The sequence below is a fragment of the Narcine bancroftii genome, chromosome 4 (genome assembly GCF_036971445.1).
Source record: "Narcine bancroftii isolate sNarBan1 chromosome 4, sNarBan1.hap1, whole genome shotgun sequence".
Lineage (NCBI taxonomy): Eukaryota > Metazoa > Chordata > Chondrichthyes > Torpediniformes > Narcinidae > Narcine > Narcine bancroftii.
In genome coordinates this window covers 186304097-186321847 of record NC_091472.1, presented here as the reverse complement: position 1 = coordinate 186321847, position 17751 = coordinate 186304097, and the positions used below count along the sequence as shown (strand labels likewise).

The 17751-nt window shown below is 42.7% G+C and overlaps 1 protein-coding gene across 3 annotated transcripts in view; it reads right to left on the bottom strand.

The window, feature by feature from the left end:
* Positions 1–17751, bottom strand: part of glt1d1 (glycosyltransferase 1 domain containing 1) — a 58085-nt gene that overhangs the window by 40008 nt on the left and 326 nt on the right. For all 3 annotated transcript variants that reach the window (XR_011356256.1, XM_069933214.1, XM_069933213.1), the window contains exons 2-3: positions 13834–13982; positions 6543–6648 (exon numbers count right to left, since the gene is read on the bottom strand). Coding sequence is in view for 2 of the 3 variants with exons in the window: in XM_069933214.1 (XP_069789315.1) it covers positions 6543–6648; positions 13834–13982 (255 nt within the window). In the remaining variant the exon portion in view is untranslated. The remainder of the gene's footprint in view (positions 1–6542; positions 6649–13833; positions 13983–17751) is intronic.

The window sequence follows — 17751 nt, the reverse complement described above, 5'->3', positions numbered from 1 at the left end:
TCTTTAATAACACTCACTCCATCTGCAACTCCTTAGATAGTTATTCTGGATAGTAATTGAAGGAATTTAAACTGCAATAGGATAAGCCAACAGAGAATAATTCTGTTTCAAGTGCATGCTGAGCACAGGATTCTGCCAATAAACTGCCATTCATTACACCAATGACTTCCCACAGAATTTAACAAAATCGTCCATCATCTAACTTGAAAATGCCTACAGGAAGGTACAACAACAGATATGACCTATATTGGAAGATGTGTTTTATTTGCGCTGCCTTATTAGTACCAGTCAGATAACGATTTAAAAAAACCCAAATACCACCATCAACATTATTAATCAAGATGAGACTTCTAATCCTATATAGATTTATAGCAATGGTACAGAATTGTTATTGCAAAATCAGTACCATAGAAATGAGGAAAATACCATTCAACATCCAACAAAAAAAATTCTTCAAACTAATATTTCCATTAACACTGACATATATGAACTCTGAATTGGAATCTTCATCTTTATGTCAGATTTATTGTTAGAGTACATACATGACACCACATACAATGCCGAAATTCCTTTTTACTATGGGCACGCCAGAATACAAATAATTGGGATTTTAAAAAAACTGTAGACAGTGCAGACATGTAAATAAAAGAACAGTAAACAGATTATAAACAAACAAAATGTGCAATACAAGGAGAACAAAAGAAAATCAATAAAGTGCACGAGTAAGAGTTGAGTTTGTCATTGGGGAACCTGATGGCGGAGGGGTAGCAGCTGTTCCTGAATGTGCGAGCCTTGTGGCACCTATACCTCTTTCCTGATGGTAGCAGTAAGAACAGAGCATGTACTGGGTGATGTGGTCTTTAATTATCACTGCTATCCTCCGACAGCAGCGTTCCCATAAATGTACTCAATAGTGGGGAGGGTCTTGCCTGTGATGTCCTGGACTGTGTCCACTACCTTTTGGAGGGCTTTATGCTCATGGATATTGATGTTCCCATACCAGACCATGATACAGCCAATCTGCACATATTTCATCACACCTCTGTAGAAATTTGCCGGGGTTTCTGGTGTCATATCAAACCTCCACAAACTCCTAAGGAAGTAGAGGCACTGACATGCTTTCTTCACTATGCCTTTGGTTGGGTCCAGGAAAGATCCTCCGAGGGAGTGACTCCCAAGAACCTAAATTTGCTCACCCTTACTACCTGATTCCCCAATGATCTCTGGATTGTACACCACTGACTTTCCTTTTCTAAAGTCAACAATCAGCTCCTTAGTTTTGGTGTCAATGAAAGCAAGATTGCTGTTGGCTCTTCTCCGTGGATTGTCACCTTGTCATGGAGAAGCTTGTGTGGTCCTGAGATCCCGAGAATGGTGCCATCAGGATCTGTGCTCCTGGTAGGGTCACCCGTGGCAGTAAGGTCGAAGGTGATATCCCTGTCAAAGAACAATCCAACCAAGTCCTCAACGGTGGAACAGGTGGACAAAGTTGCTTTGAACTCAACGGCTGTGAAGGCGGAAAAAAGCTGCAACAAATCCATCAGCACCAAATGTTGTGATTTCCATGCAAATGGAATTAAGTGGTTGATTTGTGAAGAATCATGTGCTTCTCGGAATGAAGCAAAAGTACACATTAAACAAATACAAGCAGAGGCGTCTTTGCTCTGTGAAATGGAGGGATTGCCACAATGTGGTTGGTGTACCATTCAGCCAAGTTTTCAATCTCCATCCTGTAGGTTGACTAAACCCCTTCCTTAATACAACCCACGACTGTGGCATCATCAGCAAATTTGTAGATGTTATTGTTGTACCGAGCTACATAGTCGTGGGTGTAAAGTGAGTGGAGCAGGGGGCTAAGAACACAACCCTGTGGTGCACTGGAACTGATGGAGAATGTGGAGGAGAAATTCTTACTAATCTTCACTGATTGTGATCTGGAGGTGAAGAAATCCATGATCCAATTATCCAGTGGGGTGTTAATCCCAGTCTTGGAGATTCCGGATCAATTTTGAGGGATGATGGTGTTAAATGCTGAACTGTAGTCAATAAAGAGCGTCCTGATGTATGCATTTTTGCTACCCAGGTGTTCCAGGGTTTTGTGTTAAGCCAGTGAGATGGCACCCATTGTAGACCTGTTTCTACAATAGGTGAACTGGAACAGATCATGTCACTGCTCAGACAGGAGCTGATATGCTTCATCCCCAGTCTTTCAAAACACTTTATCACTGTTGATGTAAGTGCTACTAGTTGATAGTAGGATTGGTATGATTAATGTGTAGCAGCACACCGTTGCAGCAATCGGGCTGGCGCTCTGGGCAGCGAACGCAACTAAGAGCCAGAAGATGGCACAGTGGCACTGGCCCCAGCAAGCGAACCAGCGGTCGAACGGCTAAGGCAGCATGGGGCCAGCATCCCCAACGTGGTGCTGGCCCCGCTGCACAGCCAACAGAGAGTGACAAGCACGCAGGGAAGAAGGCATTGTTACGTAAGAATGCACCCGTGCACGGGAAACCCACTATTGTTATGCGGGCGGCGACGTCAGTAAATGGGGGGAAAATGGCGTGAATGCAAATGGTATAAGAGTAGGGCTTCAGTCCTAATAAAAGAGCTATACCTGACTACACTCGTGTGTGTCTTTATTTCGAGTAGCCCACAGCTACAATTGGTGACCCCGGCGGTTTAGAAGGCATCTAAACCCCAATGATGAGTGAACCGACAGCAGTCCACGCAGTCGCCCTGAAGCTGCCAACCTTCTGGACAAATCAGCAACTCATATGGTTTGACCAGACTGAAGCACAGTTTCAGATCTGGCAGATTATGGCAGAGTTCCTAGCTGTGCTTAGTTCCCCACAGAGATGACCTGGCACATAGTGTGGCATTATATCCTCAGCCAAGGCCCACTGCTCCATGCATGAGCAAGACTCCCCCCCCCCCCCCCCACCCCCGGAGAAGCTCCAACTAGCAAAGGAGGAGTTCAAGAAGCTGGAAGAGCTTGACATAGTTCGGCAGTCAGACAGCCCATGCACATGGTGCCCAAGACCACTGGGGGTTGGAGACTGTCTCAACGAGGCCACAACGCCAGATCATTACCCTGTGCCGCACATCGAAGATTTTGCGGCCAACCTGCATGGGGCGAAGATCTCCTCGAAAGTGGACCTCGTACCATCAGATTCTAGTACACCTTGATGACATCTCCAAGACCGCTATCATCACCCCATTTGGCTTGTTCGAATTCCTGCTCATGTTATTCGGGTTGAAGAATGCTGCGCAAGCCTTCCAGCAGCTGATGGACACAGGGGACCGAGACCTGGTGGCACCTTCATCTTCCTAGATGACATCCTTGTGGCGAGCAAAGACCAGCAAGAACACTTGGTGCACCTCCACAGCCTCTACACCCAGCTGAGCGAGTTTGGACTGAAGATCAACCCAGCCAAATGCCAGTTCGGGTTGGAGACCATCAGCTTCCTGGGCCATAGGATAACCGAGGAAAGGGCTACACCACTACCCAGAAAGGTGGATGCCATCCATAAGTTTCCTAGGCCCAGCACCACCAGGGGACTACAAGAGTTTGTGGGAATGATCAGTTTTTAATCAAAGGTTCATCCCCTCAGCTGCCAAAATCAAGCAACCCTTGTACACCCAGATGGCGGGCAAGGCCAAAGATGTAACATGGGACAAAGAGTCAGCAGAGGCTTTGGTGAAGGACAAAGAAGCCCTGGCAGGTGCTGCATTTTTGACGCACCTCAGGGCAGATGCTCCAACAGCCCTGACGGTGGACACTTCAGGAACTGTGATTGGTGGTGTTCTGGAGCAGCAGATCGAAGGGAGTTGGCGACTGCTGGCTTTCTTCAGCAAACATCTGTAACCTTCAGAACTGAAGTACCGCGTATTCGACAGAGAGCTACTGGCACTCTACTTAGCCATTTGCCACTTCCTCAAAGGCAGGACATTTACAGCCTTTACTGACCACAAACCCCTGTCCTTCACTCTGGCCAAAGTTTCGGACCTATGGTCAGCTCACCAACAGCGTCATCTGTCATACATCTCCAAGTACATCACAGACGTGCGACACGTTTCGGGCAAAAACAACGTGGTGGCAGACGCACTATCCAGGCAGAACATCCATGCGCTATCGAAAGGAGTGGATTTCGTGGTGCTAGCAAAGGAACAGCAAGATGACGTGGAGATTCCCCAGTACAGGACAGCCACATCAGGACTGCAACTCCAGGACATCCTGGTCGGCACAGGCAACACAACCCTCCTGTGTGACATGCCACCAGACAAGCCAGACCTATTGTCCCAGTGGCTTGGAGACAACAGGTTTTTGATTACATCACGGGCTGGCTCACCCATCCTTCACGACCATGGTCCGACTGGTAGCCAGAAAATATGTGTGGCATGATCTCTGGAAACAGGTAAGCGGGTGGACAAAGACACGCATGCAGTACCAAACAGCCAAGGTGGAGCTGTGTACCAAGGCCCCACCGCAGCACATTGAGCCCACAAAGCAAAAGTTCGACCACGTCCACGTGGACATCATAGAATCCCTACCAGTATCCCAGGGGTTCCACTTGCTGTTCACAGTGGATGACCGTTTGACCAGGTGGCAAGAAGCAGTCCCGATGGCAGACAACTCCACAACCTCATGTGCCAGGGCCCTCATCTCCTCCTGAGTGGCACGGTTTGGCATATCCTCCCAGATTACATCAGACAGAGGGGCCCAATTCACCTCCAGCTTATGGTCCAACCTCACCAGTCTATGGGGCACTCAGCTACACCACACGACAGCCTATCACACGCAATCAAATGGGGTGATAGAGCGCTTCCACAGGCACCTCAAATCCGCACTCATGGCCAGACTAGATGGACCCAACTGGGTAGACGAGCTACCATGGGCACTGCTGGGGATCCGTACGGCACCCATATCTTCCGCCAAAATCGTCTACAGAGCTCCACTGGTAGTCCTCAGGGAATTCACACCATCTCCAGACAAGCAACAAGACGACAAAGCACCATTCCTCCGCAGGCTACGGGAATGAGTCGGCAACCTGGCCCTGACTCCATCAACCAGGCACGGACAAGTGAGGACCAACATACCCAAAGACCTGCAGGACTGTATGTTTTCATTCGCAGGGGTCCACTCCATTCATCGCTACAGAGGCTGTATGAGGGTCCATTCCAGTTCGTACGCAACAATGGCACCATGTTCGAGTTGGAGGTTGGAGGCAAGATGGAGGTCTTCACTACGGATAGATTAAAGCCGGAACACGTGGACCCGGCACATCCAGTTGAAATGCCAGCACCATGGAAGAGAGGCAGGCCACCAAAGCCTACAGAGATGCTGCCTTTGGGCACCAAAGACAATACCACTGGCGCTCCGGGCAGTGAGTACAGCAAAGAGCCAGCAGACCGCGCAGCGGCACTGCACCTAGCAAACGAATCGGTGGTCGAATGGCTAAGGCAGCATAGGGGCCAGCATCCCCAACGTGACACTTGTGCCACTCCACAGCCAACAGTTAGGCACAGCGCACTGGGAAGTATGTATTGTCATGTAAGAATGTACTCGTGCATGGGAAACCCGCTATTGTTATGCGGGCGGTGACGCCAGCAAATGGAGGCAAACTGTGGGAATGCAAGCGGTATAAAAGTCGGGCTTCAGCCCCAATAAAAGAGCTATACCTGACTACAAAGCGGTATAAAAGTTGGGCTTCAGCCCAAGTAAAAGAGCTATACCTGACTACACTAGTGTGTGTGTGTGTGTGTTTCTGTGTGTGTCTTTACTTCGAGTAGCCCGTGGCTACAGGCACCTATTTGAAACAGGTGGCTACTATGCTCTGCTGCAGGATATCCATGAGTACCTTGTTTCTCTTGTGTGCGAATTCTCATTATTTTGCACGCACAATATGCATGCTTTATTTTTTTTGTTGCTGTCATCAAGTAATTTACAAATCATGTGCAACATAGCACATTATTCTGAAAATGCAAAGAAGATTAAAGATGTCTATAAATCTGTAAATAATCTAACAGTGCTTCTGACAGTAATAGAGATCGACTGAATTCATTGGTATTAAGAACCATTAAAATAACTGGCCTATTTCTCCGTTATCTGTTTTGGAGGCAATATCCCAAGGCACTTCACCTGTTGAAAAACAGATGCTAAGTCAAAGCAGAAGTATGTGAATATGTGGCCAAAGCTTGAATAATTCATTTGCTAATAAAAGTTTAAATACAATGTATGTAGTTGACATAGAACAGAGAGAAATGTATTCTGCTGCGAGCTACGTCACCTTCACTGGATATCTCAAATGAGAACAATTTTGTTTCCAGCAGAATTGAACCTCGCCATGAGCATAACAAAGTATATTGTGGAAAAGAAGAAAACAAGCAAATCTGTTCTCCAGTTTATCATGAAAACTGCCTTTATTAGCAGGAAGTTGTGCATATCTGATTGACATTAGTTTATACTTACAGATTCAACTGATACACAATTCATTTTCTTCTCCTAAATTATATTAAAAACAAAGAAAATGTGCTGGCATTACCTAGCTTTCTGGAGAATGGTTCCCATGACTTCATGCTTCTTTGCATCCTTGATATCTTCATTAATGTCTGTTCCACCAAATATAGCTCCATATGGAACATTACTGTCTAAAGACATGAAGAATTTAAAATCATTTTAATTCCATTTCTTTTTATATCTAATCTGATTCATACATCACTGTAATTCAATCAGTTAAAAATGTGCTTCAGCTACTTAAGTAATCATTTTCAAAATATAATTCAAAGTGGGAATAACAAGAGGAAGAAGCAAAGAAAAGCAAGGAAAGATGAGATGAAGCAAACAACAAGTATTGCACCCTTACCCTCAAGCTAACTTTGACATGGGAATGTTACATGAAGCTACAGACTATTGAAGCTAGCAATTAAATCAAAAGTGAGAAAGATGGGAAAAAATACACAGCTCTTCACACTAAGATTTTGAAAAGTTAGAAAATTTATAAAATTAAAGTTGTATTATATACAACTGGTAAGGAATACAAAACAATCTGGACAAAAACATTGTTGAAGGTGGTAATAGAAGTTCATGTATTAGCTTCTTCATACTTGGCTCATATATCTCTCCCGGTAAATTTGAAGGCTGTGGGAGTGACTAAATATAGATATTTGAAAATCAAGTAATACCCAAAAGTGCTGGAGAAACTCAGCAGAAACACAGCATCCATACGAGGTAAAAGGCAGTCAATGTTTCGGGCCTGGGCCATTTGTCGCAAATGTGGAAAAACAGGTAGACAACCGAATAAAAAGGGAGAGGGAGGAAGGGGAAAGAGGAGCAGGACAGGCTAACAATCAAGGTAATTGGTGGGAAGGTAGAAGAGAAAGAAGCTGAGAAGTGATCTTCACCACTTTAAGATTATAAAAAAGGTTTAATGGAGTGTGTGTGTGTGTGTGTGTGTGTGTGTGTGTGTGTGTGTGTGTGTGTGTGTGTGTGTGTGTGTCTCACTTGTATCAATGTTTAAACAATAACAAACAACAAAGTGTGATAGAGTACATAAATATGTTTATGGGAAGTAAATTGGGAAAGGTTTGTCAGAGTAAGTTACATACAAACACCAAAACAGATCTTGTTTAAAATACTGGAGCTCTGACCCATGCTAGACATATCAGAGCCTCAGAGCTTTGAAGAGTGCTCAAGAGACTTCACTATGGATTGTTGTTTACAAAAGGCAACAGATGAAAGAGCTTGTTGGAGCTGCATATTGTGTGGAAGAGAACTTGCTGTTCTGAGAGGGTCTTGTGGTTTTGCAAGCAGAGGGAGTCAAACAGGCTTTCTGTGTGTGTGTGTGAGAGAGAGAGAGAGAGAGAGAGAGAGAGAGAGAGAGAGAGAGAGAGAGAGTGAGAGAGAGAGAGAAAGATCACTTGTACAATGTTACAGCCAGCAGATAGCAGCTGGGACTGGAACAGGACAAGTTGGCAAGCTTGTGGAAAGCCCATTTGTAAGACAGCCTGATCAAAGCCATTGTGGTTCATGCAAGGGGACTGGCTGTCTAATGTTTCACTTGGAATAAGGGAAACAAAAGGAAATCTGTGGTGACCTGAAAGAAAGAAGTTATCATCTGGAGAACCCTGAGGGGGAAAATTTCTTTGGCAAGACACTGAAGTGGGTGATTAAACAAGCAATCAGTTGTGGGTGTCAGCGTACAACGAATCTCTCTCTGAAAACCGACAAGAACCTTCCTGAGCGGTAACCATTCACCTTTCAAGCACCAAAGCCTGGTGAACTTTATAAATGTTAAATTCTGTGCACAGCATAAGAATTGCCTGCAACCAGTGAACTTGGAGAAATGAGAAGTGAGATTGGACTGTGAACCAAAGAACTTTTCTGAACTTACACACACATTACATACACGTGCGCTTAGAATTAGAAGGGGGTTAAGTTAGGTTAAGTAAGTTAATGATAAGTTAAAGCTTGATCCTATTTTCATGTTTAAAGATAATCAAAAGCAACTTTTGCTTAAGTAACCATTTGTCTTGGTGAATATCTATTACTGCTGGGTTTTGGGGTCCTCTAGGGTCATAACAGGGAAGTTTTTTTAAGAATTAAAATAATGTTTAATTCTCAACAAAAAAACGCTGGCTGCGGCCTATCACTGAGACTTCCCTACTGCTGCTGATCCCCCGACGTGAACCCAACACTGCGCTGATCCCTGGGTAGGCCTCCCCAGTCACCGGAGCTCTCGACGCCCAAGTCCCAACTCTGAATCCTCCCCTAGGCCTACTGCACACCGGGGAGTCTGGTGTTCATATGAGGAAGTAGGCCAAGGGGAGGGCTCGGAGTTGGCATCAGAGTCCAGTGTGACAAGAAGAGGGAGGGAAGGGGATAGGAAGGTAGGGGATAGTAGGGAACACCATTGAGCCAGAGTTCTTGCTCCTGCCGGGATGCCGCTCTCCTTGATGAGGCAGGGACAAGGGATTCTTCCATCCGCTTATGGCGGAGACAGCGGCACACAATTCCAAAAGGGAAAGTTGGAGAGAAAAGTCAATAGTTGAAGGTAAAGAAGAAATGGAATGAGAAAAGGGAAGGAGTTACCTGAAATGAGTACAATCATAATTCTAATTTCATATTAAGTGAAGTTTTTTTCCAACCTGTGAGGTCAGTTTGGCTCCGCAAAATTTTGGATAAACGAGTATTTCTCATTTGTTTTGGATTAGCCTCATTTATCTGACATTTATATATTTGTTTGGATAAATATTTTGGAGAATCCTATTTGGGATAATCGGAATTGGACTGTGTTTAAATCTCAAAATTAGCATGAACATGAAACAACCTTGCACAAGAACAAGGTGATGCAAATGATACAGATGTATTTTTGGAAATACTATAGAGTATATAAAGAAACTGTAGTTTCCATCAGCCAGCTCCCCACCATGACTACCAGCCCCCCCACATCTCCATCGGGCACACAAAACTCAAAACGGTCAACCAGTTTACCTATCTCGGCTGCACCATTTCATCAGATGCAAGGATCGACAATGAGATAGACAACAGACTCGCCTAGCCTTTGGAAGACTACACAAAAGAGTCTGGAAAAACAACCAACTGAAAAACCTCACAAAGATAAGCGTATACAGAGCCGTTGTCATACCCACACTCCTGTTCGGCTCCGAATCATGGGTCCTTTACCGGCATCACCTACGGCTCCTAGAACACTTCCACCAGCGTTGTCTCCGCTCCATCCTCAACATCCATTGGAGCGCTTACATCCCTAACGTCGAAGTACTCGAGATGGCAGAGGTCGACAGCATCGAGTCCACGCTGCTGAAGATCCAGCTGCGCTGGATGGGTCACGTCTCCAGAATGGAGGACCATCGCCTTCCCAAGATCGTGTTATATGGCGAGCTCTTCTCTGGCCACCGTGACAGAGGTGCACCAAAGAAAAGGTACAAGGACTGCCTAAAGAAAGCTCTTGGTGCCTGCCACATTGACCACCGCCAGTGGGCTGATATCGCCTCAAACCGTGCATCTTGGCGCCTCACAGTTTGGCGGGCAGCAACCTCCTTTGAAGAAGACCGCAGAGCCCACCTCACTGACAAAAGGCAAAGGAGGAAAAACCCAACACCCAACCCCAACCAACCAATTTTCCCCTGCAGCCGCTGCAACCGTGTCTGCCTGTCCCGCATCGGACTTGTCAGCCACAAACGAGCCTGCAGCTGACGTGGACTTTTACCCCCTCCATAAATCTTCGTCCGCGAAGCCAAGCCAAAGAAGAAATTAAAAAAAAAGAGTTGGAGATTTATGCTGCTAGAGTTTGATTAAGGACATGAAAAGGTTTGAGAAGAATGCAAATGTTGATTTAAACCAGTTGGGTGAAGAGTTTTGGTTCTGTACATTTTATACAATTCTCCTGAATAATCTTGTGGGTGCACAATGGTATGAAGTTTAGAGTCACAAAAATATACAGTAAAGGTTCAACCACAGGGTTAGGCATATCCATACATTTCTATTACTCCCTTATCTCAACAAATATTCTGTACAAGTTTGGTTTTGTTTGCATTCATTATTGATTTTTATGCATGATCTCTTTGGTGTAAAAACAATCCTAAACATGACTGGCTGCTAATAAACATCAAGATCAAACATCAATGTATTATGTCAACCTGGAAATTTGGGAGAAGTCCTACCGCGGACCTTCACCACCTAAAATAACAGAAGAAGAAGACGAAATGAACTGACACTGTATGTAAAAGTAGATGACACAAATTTATTGTTTATTTTCATTGTGTGATGACATTGTTTAATGGGTTTAATGTATCATATATGTTGAATGTTGAGTGGGTGGGGTGGGGGTGTGAAGGAAGGAGGGAAGGGAGCGGCGGGGGGGGGAAAGGGGTGAAAATGACACTGTGTATATTCAAGAGGGAAATGTTTGTGTGTATTTTGGTCAGTATGGTTCATAGTGTGAAAAATAAAAAAAAATTAAAAAAAGATCAAACATCAGTGAGCTGGGGAAAGCAGAGGACCTTACTGGCTAGGAAAGCTGTTGTACCATGACTAAACAATGTCTTCTATCTGATCATACCCTCAGTTCCTCTCTCAAAGACTAATGATTTGAGGAATGAAGAGCACAAATTTTACATGAAGTATTTCACAACACTGCCTGAGCTGCTGCAACAGGGGAGAGCAGAGAATCAGCGCTGCTCCGAAGGGTTCAACTGCCCGGTTCTAACACCTATGGCTCCAGACATGGCTTGAACAGCCTGTTCGAGGAGCTAAGTGTTTTCAATTTAAAATCCTGCAATGACAGCTCTGTGCTCAAGATGGCGGCACGTGTACTCAGCAGAGGCCATGAGGGATTGTAGACTGTGGGGAGCAGTGGACCAGTGCTGGGCACCAGAAACAGTGAAATAAAGGCAGACAAGAAGATCCTACAGGACTGTGACTATGGCGGCAGAGCAGTAAGGGGCTCAGCAGCTGAGGGACCCACACAGGCTGTGGGTGATAAGGTTGGTGGATTAGCACAAACTGCGAGCTGCTGGACACTAGTGCATGGGAACCAGGAATTGGAGCTGGGATTCGAGAGAGTGCTCAGGGAAAGATGGGCTCCCAAAGGTCTTCGGGCACTGAAGGCTTCCTAATCGTATCAGAGGGTTGGATCTGGAGCTCGCTCGCGTTGCTGATGGATTGGACAGGAGTCTGTGCTGTTGTGGCGACTACAGGAGCGCTGGACACAAATCCAGACACTAAATGCTTTTGAAGGGACTCTTTTGCTTCTTCTTCTCGTACTGTAGGGAGCATTGGGCAACTCTGCTTTACAGCAGGCAGAAGGCAATTTTATTACATGTTCTGTGCTATTACATGACAATAAAGGAATCTTGAATCAGTTCACACCAAGTATATTTTCTGACCACAGATGTCTGTGTAAAGTCAATCATCAAGGCAATGAGTTCCTGGAGACTTTTCAAAACAAAAATATTGCCTTTGTGTTGATGCATTAATAACTATCGATCAATATTTAACCACATCTTTTTGTTTAGAATTTCTTCCTCTTTATTTTGTTGCCTGTACAAAATATTTTGGCACTACATATATATACAACTCTGATTATGCAAATTCGGATTCTACAAAATCTTTAAAATTTTTTGGCTAATTGAGGATTTCCAAAACAAATCAGAAATCCTCATTTATCCAAAATTTTTTCAGAGCCAAACTCTCCTTAGATTTTAAAAAATTCACTTGACATGAGATTAGAATGACAATTGTCCTTGTTTCAGATAATTCTCTCCCTTCTCTCTTTCCATTTCTTCTTTACCTTCCCCCATGAACTTTTCTTTCCAACTCTCTCTCTCAAATTGCATGCCACTGTCTCCCAGCTGCAAGTTGGAAGAACCCCTTGTCCTGGCATCATTAAGGAGAGCGGCCTTCCAGGCAGGAGTGGGACCTTGGGCTCAGTGGCATTCCCTCCCCTCCTATCCCCTTCCCTCCCTCCTCGGCACACTGGAGCTCCCGACGCCGACTCGGAACACTCCCCTTGGCTTACTACCACACACACATACCACCTGTGTGTGTGTGTGTGTGTGTGTGTGTGTGTGTGTGTGTGTGTGTGTGTGTGTGTGTGTGTGTGTGTGTGTGTGTGTGTGTGTGTGAGAGAGAGAGATTCGGAGTCTGGACTCAGGCATCAGATGTTCCAGTGACCAGGGAGACAAGAGGCCGCCAACTCGCCAGTGAGTGTTTCACCAGCCTGGTAAGCCTCCCAGGGATCAGCAGCAGCAGTAGGGACGTGTCGGGGATCAGCGGCTGTGGTTGGGAGGTCTCGGTGGTTAGCGGGAGAGTTGTAGCAAGTGAGAATTTATTATTTTAATGCTTAAAAACGTTCCTTTGTTGTTTAAACATTGATACAAGTGATTGGCTGTTGCTACCGGGCTGTTTTAAAAAAAATGACCAGTTATCCAAAAAAATGTTTATCCGACATAGGCCAGGTCCTGACCTTGTTGGATAATCGGAGTTGTACTGTATATTTAAGTGTTGGCCAAAGCCAAGTTACTGTGATACACATTTTGAAACATCAGCCCCAGTTTATGTATGGTTCATTACCTTATATTCAACATTTTGCATTCATTTACCTATTCCGATTTGAGTTGGGTCGTAGAATTAGCAGTGATATATATTGATAGGTTAAATATTAAGAAGTTAATACATGTGACTCTGATTTGGAGGAAATGAGCAATACGTGCAAAGGGCTAACAGAGAACCAATATTTTTAATTAGTTAAAAATAATATGGAGATTAAACAAATTTAACATAGTCCTTATTTTCATTTTTTTTCCCCCAAGTGTAGTAACAGGCAAGGCACGTTTCCTTTCCCAATCATGTAATTCAACTAAAATTTAAAATAATCAACATTTGTCACCCAATCTCCAATTTAAAACAATTGAAGAATATATAAAATGTTGATACATAGATAGGCTTGATAGAGAGAAATTAGCTAAATCAGGTGATGAATGCAAATCACACAAATTCATTTAAGGGGAAACTAGATAGCACACAAGACTGATGGGAATGAAGGTTTATGCCGTTGAAGTTTAATAAAGGACAGGAAACGACTTGACAGAAACACAAGGAGACCAGTTGGGTGAAATGATTCAATTATCTATATTCAACACAATTTTGATGAATACAGTTCAGAGTATTCAATTTAAAAAAAAGCATAGAAGGCTTTACCATAGTGATGGTAAATGGGCTTTTTTTACAGATGGGTTCTTGGATAAACACCATGGTCATGATGTTTGTGCAGTGAACAAATCAATGACTATGACTAACATTGGGGCTCACCGCACCTAACAGCAATCTTCCTCCTTTGTAGAGATGGATTATCAATACTGCTTCAAATTTCTTCTCAGAGATCAAGTCTGCAACTTGAGAGGAGGTCTTAAAATCACCAATATCTCTTAGTATACACAGATGGCCACTACTCTGTATATACTCACTAGAGAAAAGAGAAGGAAAACTCAAAATAATTCCAGTAAATGCAAAGAGAGATTTATTTCAAAATTATTTTTGCTACTGTCAAAACAATAACATTGTTTCAAATAAACACAATTTCACTGCTCTTCTTCAGAAGAGTCCCTCAAAATCTTCTTTTAACCACCTGAGAATCACGACAATGAGAGTGCACTTCCATTTCTGTATTTTTGAATGGCAAGAGACTAAATAATGTTGATGTTCAAAAGGTCACATTTAGTGTTCTTGAACACAAGTCACTGAAAGTCAGCAGGAATATGTAGCAAGTAATTTGGACAGTCTTATTCCCATCTTGATCCTGATAAAGGGCCAGTGATACAATTTTTGTGGCCTTAACTAATAAAATGCATTTGCTATTGAAGTAGTGCACTGAAGATCCACTATATTTCCGCAGATGGCAGGTCCATAATTATGAAAGGTTGTGTAATTTGGACCAGAATTCTCCATAATTTATGAAAATCAGATGGAATCTACAAAATGTTTAAAGGGTTGCTAAGATGGGACACATGATGCTTCCACTGAACTAAGGTTCACAGTTTCAAAATAAAGGTTCCCCAGGTGGCATTAAGAACCATTTACCGAAACTACATGGATTCTATTCTGAAATGTGTTCACTCATTTTCTTTGTGCTAAGCATTCATTAATTCAAGTTAAAGTAGTCCATCAAGCACACTTTTCTAAGGTTCAATTAGCTAAATTTTATCCTAATCTCTCCTCTAAATGTGAAAAATGCATAACTGAGGAAGGTATGCTGTATCTTATGTTTTGGCTATGTCCTTCTCACTTTAATTTTTGACAAGGGGTATTTGCACCTTATCATTAGTTCTTAATATTAATTTGACTCCTAGCCCTTTCATTGCTATTTTTGGAGTGAGTGGGCCAATGGATTTAATACTGACTTTTTCACAATCCCATATAGTGGCTTTTGCTTCCCTCATTCTTAGAAGGGCCATTTTGCTGAGATGGAAAGATGTTGTCCCTCCCACTCATACTCAATAGTTGTTGGATGTGATGGCATGTCTGACTTTAGAAAAAAGTGTTCTACTACTATAATGGATCTTAACTTTCTTTCTCTTTTGGGCCCTTCTCTCAGTTACTTTCAACATTTGTATATTAATTATCTCTACTTTTTTTTTTAATGACCCCCATAGTTATTATTAGCACTGGACTCCTCAACTTGGCCAGCAACCCTCATAGGGTGAGATTTGATTCTTAGTTTAGGAATTTATGGGTTTTATTTCTTTTACATTTTTTACATTTAATCACATGGATTGTTGAAGTATCATTGATTCATGTTTTGGGCATGTCTGAACTTGGAACATTTTTGGAAATATTTTCCAAACTTTAGCAACAATTCTTGACTAAATTAGAACCATGCCCTTTAATTGGTTTTTCTCTCAAAGGATAGATCTCTGTCCTTAACCCAAAAGGGAATCCTAGCTATTGCTTTATTGATAGCTAGATGAGCAATTTTGATGAAGTGGAAACAATGTTTCACCCACTCATATTCAATGGTTACATTATTATAAGCTCACATTCTAGCAAAATGGGATTATCATTGTAAGGAATAGTATAGACAGGATGGACTGAATAGTCACAGTTAACATTTCAAACAAGCACAACACAAGTCTCTGCCCAGCAATAATTCAATACATTGGAAGATCTGAGGGAAGGCTTGTCATAGTCTGTTCCAGAATTCAGTACATTTGCAATACACCGTGATTTTTCTGACTGCTAAAGAGAAAGCAGCTTTTTGAAGTAGCTCTTGTGGCCGGCCATTTTTTTTAATGGAATTCAGAGCAAAGCATGTTCTGTGAATGACTGGGACATTTCAGTGGATTGACCTGTACCAGGAAGGTCTTGTGGGATGCAAACTGCTTCATTTTGATTGTGACTAATAGTGAAGGTCACTTGGAGAGACTGCTTCAATTTAAGTGTGACTAGCAGTGAAGTTACTTGGAGAGACCAGTGCCAGGGTTTTGGAAACTTCGGGGAGGCCGCCCAGTTTGAGTAGGAGTGCTATGACCACAGTTCGTGTGGATGGGCATTTCTTCAAAGACAATGCAAGTTGAGTCCATGAGTCTGTAGCAGCCACAACTCCAGTCTTCCCATCAGTTCAACATTAATTCTGGGCATCAAATTTCAAAGGCTTCAACAATGAATTTGAAAGACTGAACTTTGAAGATTTTGGCCTAGACTGTAATGGTTTGGGTATATCACATACACACACACACATAAACTAGACATCTACACATAGCTGGGGATAGATTCGTGTTAAGGATAGTTTAAAGGTTAAGACTATAGTTTAAGAGTTAGAAATAAAATTAGTGTTTTAAAATTGTTACGCGTGGTTCGTAACTCATGATATCAGGTTTAATTTAGATTTGGAAAAAAATTATATAAGTCTGAATTTGATAATATGTGGGGCCCAATCATGGATTATCATCATAATCTGAGGATTTAAGTGGTGTGGATGCTCCAAGGATTCCCTGTCTGGTACTGTTATTCGATTCATATTTACAAGGGAGGAGGTAGATTAATAGGGATAATTATTATTTCCTTTTATTAAGGCAAACAAGTAAAAAGAGGAGCTTAAACTACAGATCATATCAGAAAACAACATGATCACATTAGAGAAGTATAAAATATCTTATATAGGGAATTTCATGTGTATTATTTGTATTCATTATTTTTAGACATCGTACAAGATTTAATTATTATAATTACAGAATTTGATGTCCTGAATGAAATAATTTACGTAATAATTTACGTTTCTAATTACAATTGATATGTGATATACATGATATGATTTGATTTTAGTATACCTTATGTAAAGGGTTTTGTTAAACTTAATAAAAATATTTTAAAAATAACACATTCATATGTACATGATTTGATACAAGGGCAGCACAGTTAGCGTAGCAGTTAGCATACGCTGTTACAGGGCCAGCGAACAGGGTTCAAATCCCTCGCTGTCTGTAAAGAGGATGTACGATCTCCCGTATCTGCATGGGCTTTCTCCAGGGACTCCGGTTTCCTCCCACCGTTCAAAACATATGGCTAATCAGTCACTTGGGCTTGAAGGGCTTTTTACTGTATGTCTAAATTTTTACAAATTAAAACATTATTATTACTACATGTACCTATGTATTTTGCATGTTAAAACCAATAGAATGAAAAACAAAAGTGAGTGGATTCAAGACTGAGATGAGAGTGTTTCTTGCAGTAGGTGAAATTCTTCCCCCAAAAAGGGGCATGGGACCTCAATCATGAATTCATTCAAAACACCTATCAATAGATATGGGAATCAAGGGTTATAGGCATAATGCATTGGGCTAGATAAATTAACCATAATGTTGATGAATAGTAAAGAAGCTTGAAGCTCCAAATGGCCCACCATACCTGTTCCTATTTCTTATTTCATGGTGGCCTTGAGACTATATCACTTTACCTGATCCAAAAATAGTGGCTGGAATGGAGGAGGACTGTGAATTCTGTCACTTTCATCACATCAGTCAAAGCCTTAACACATAACACTGCAACTACTTAGCAAGTCGAGAAAGATGTGTGAAGAGAGAAACAGTTTGTGCTTCAGGTTGTCGGGAGGGAGGGTGGAAAGACAAGAGGGGGGGGGGGGGGGATGCCTGTAACCCGGTGGAGACCAAAAGAAACTCAGTTGCAAAAGGAGACAGTGAGAGCAAGCGGCTTGTTCATCACAGCTGGAGGAGGTACAA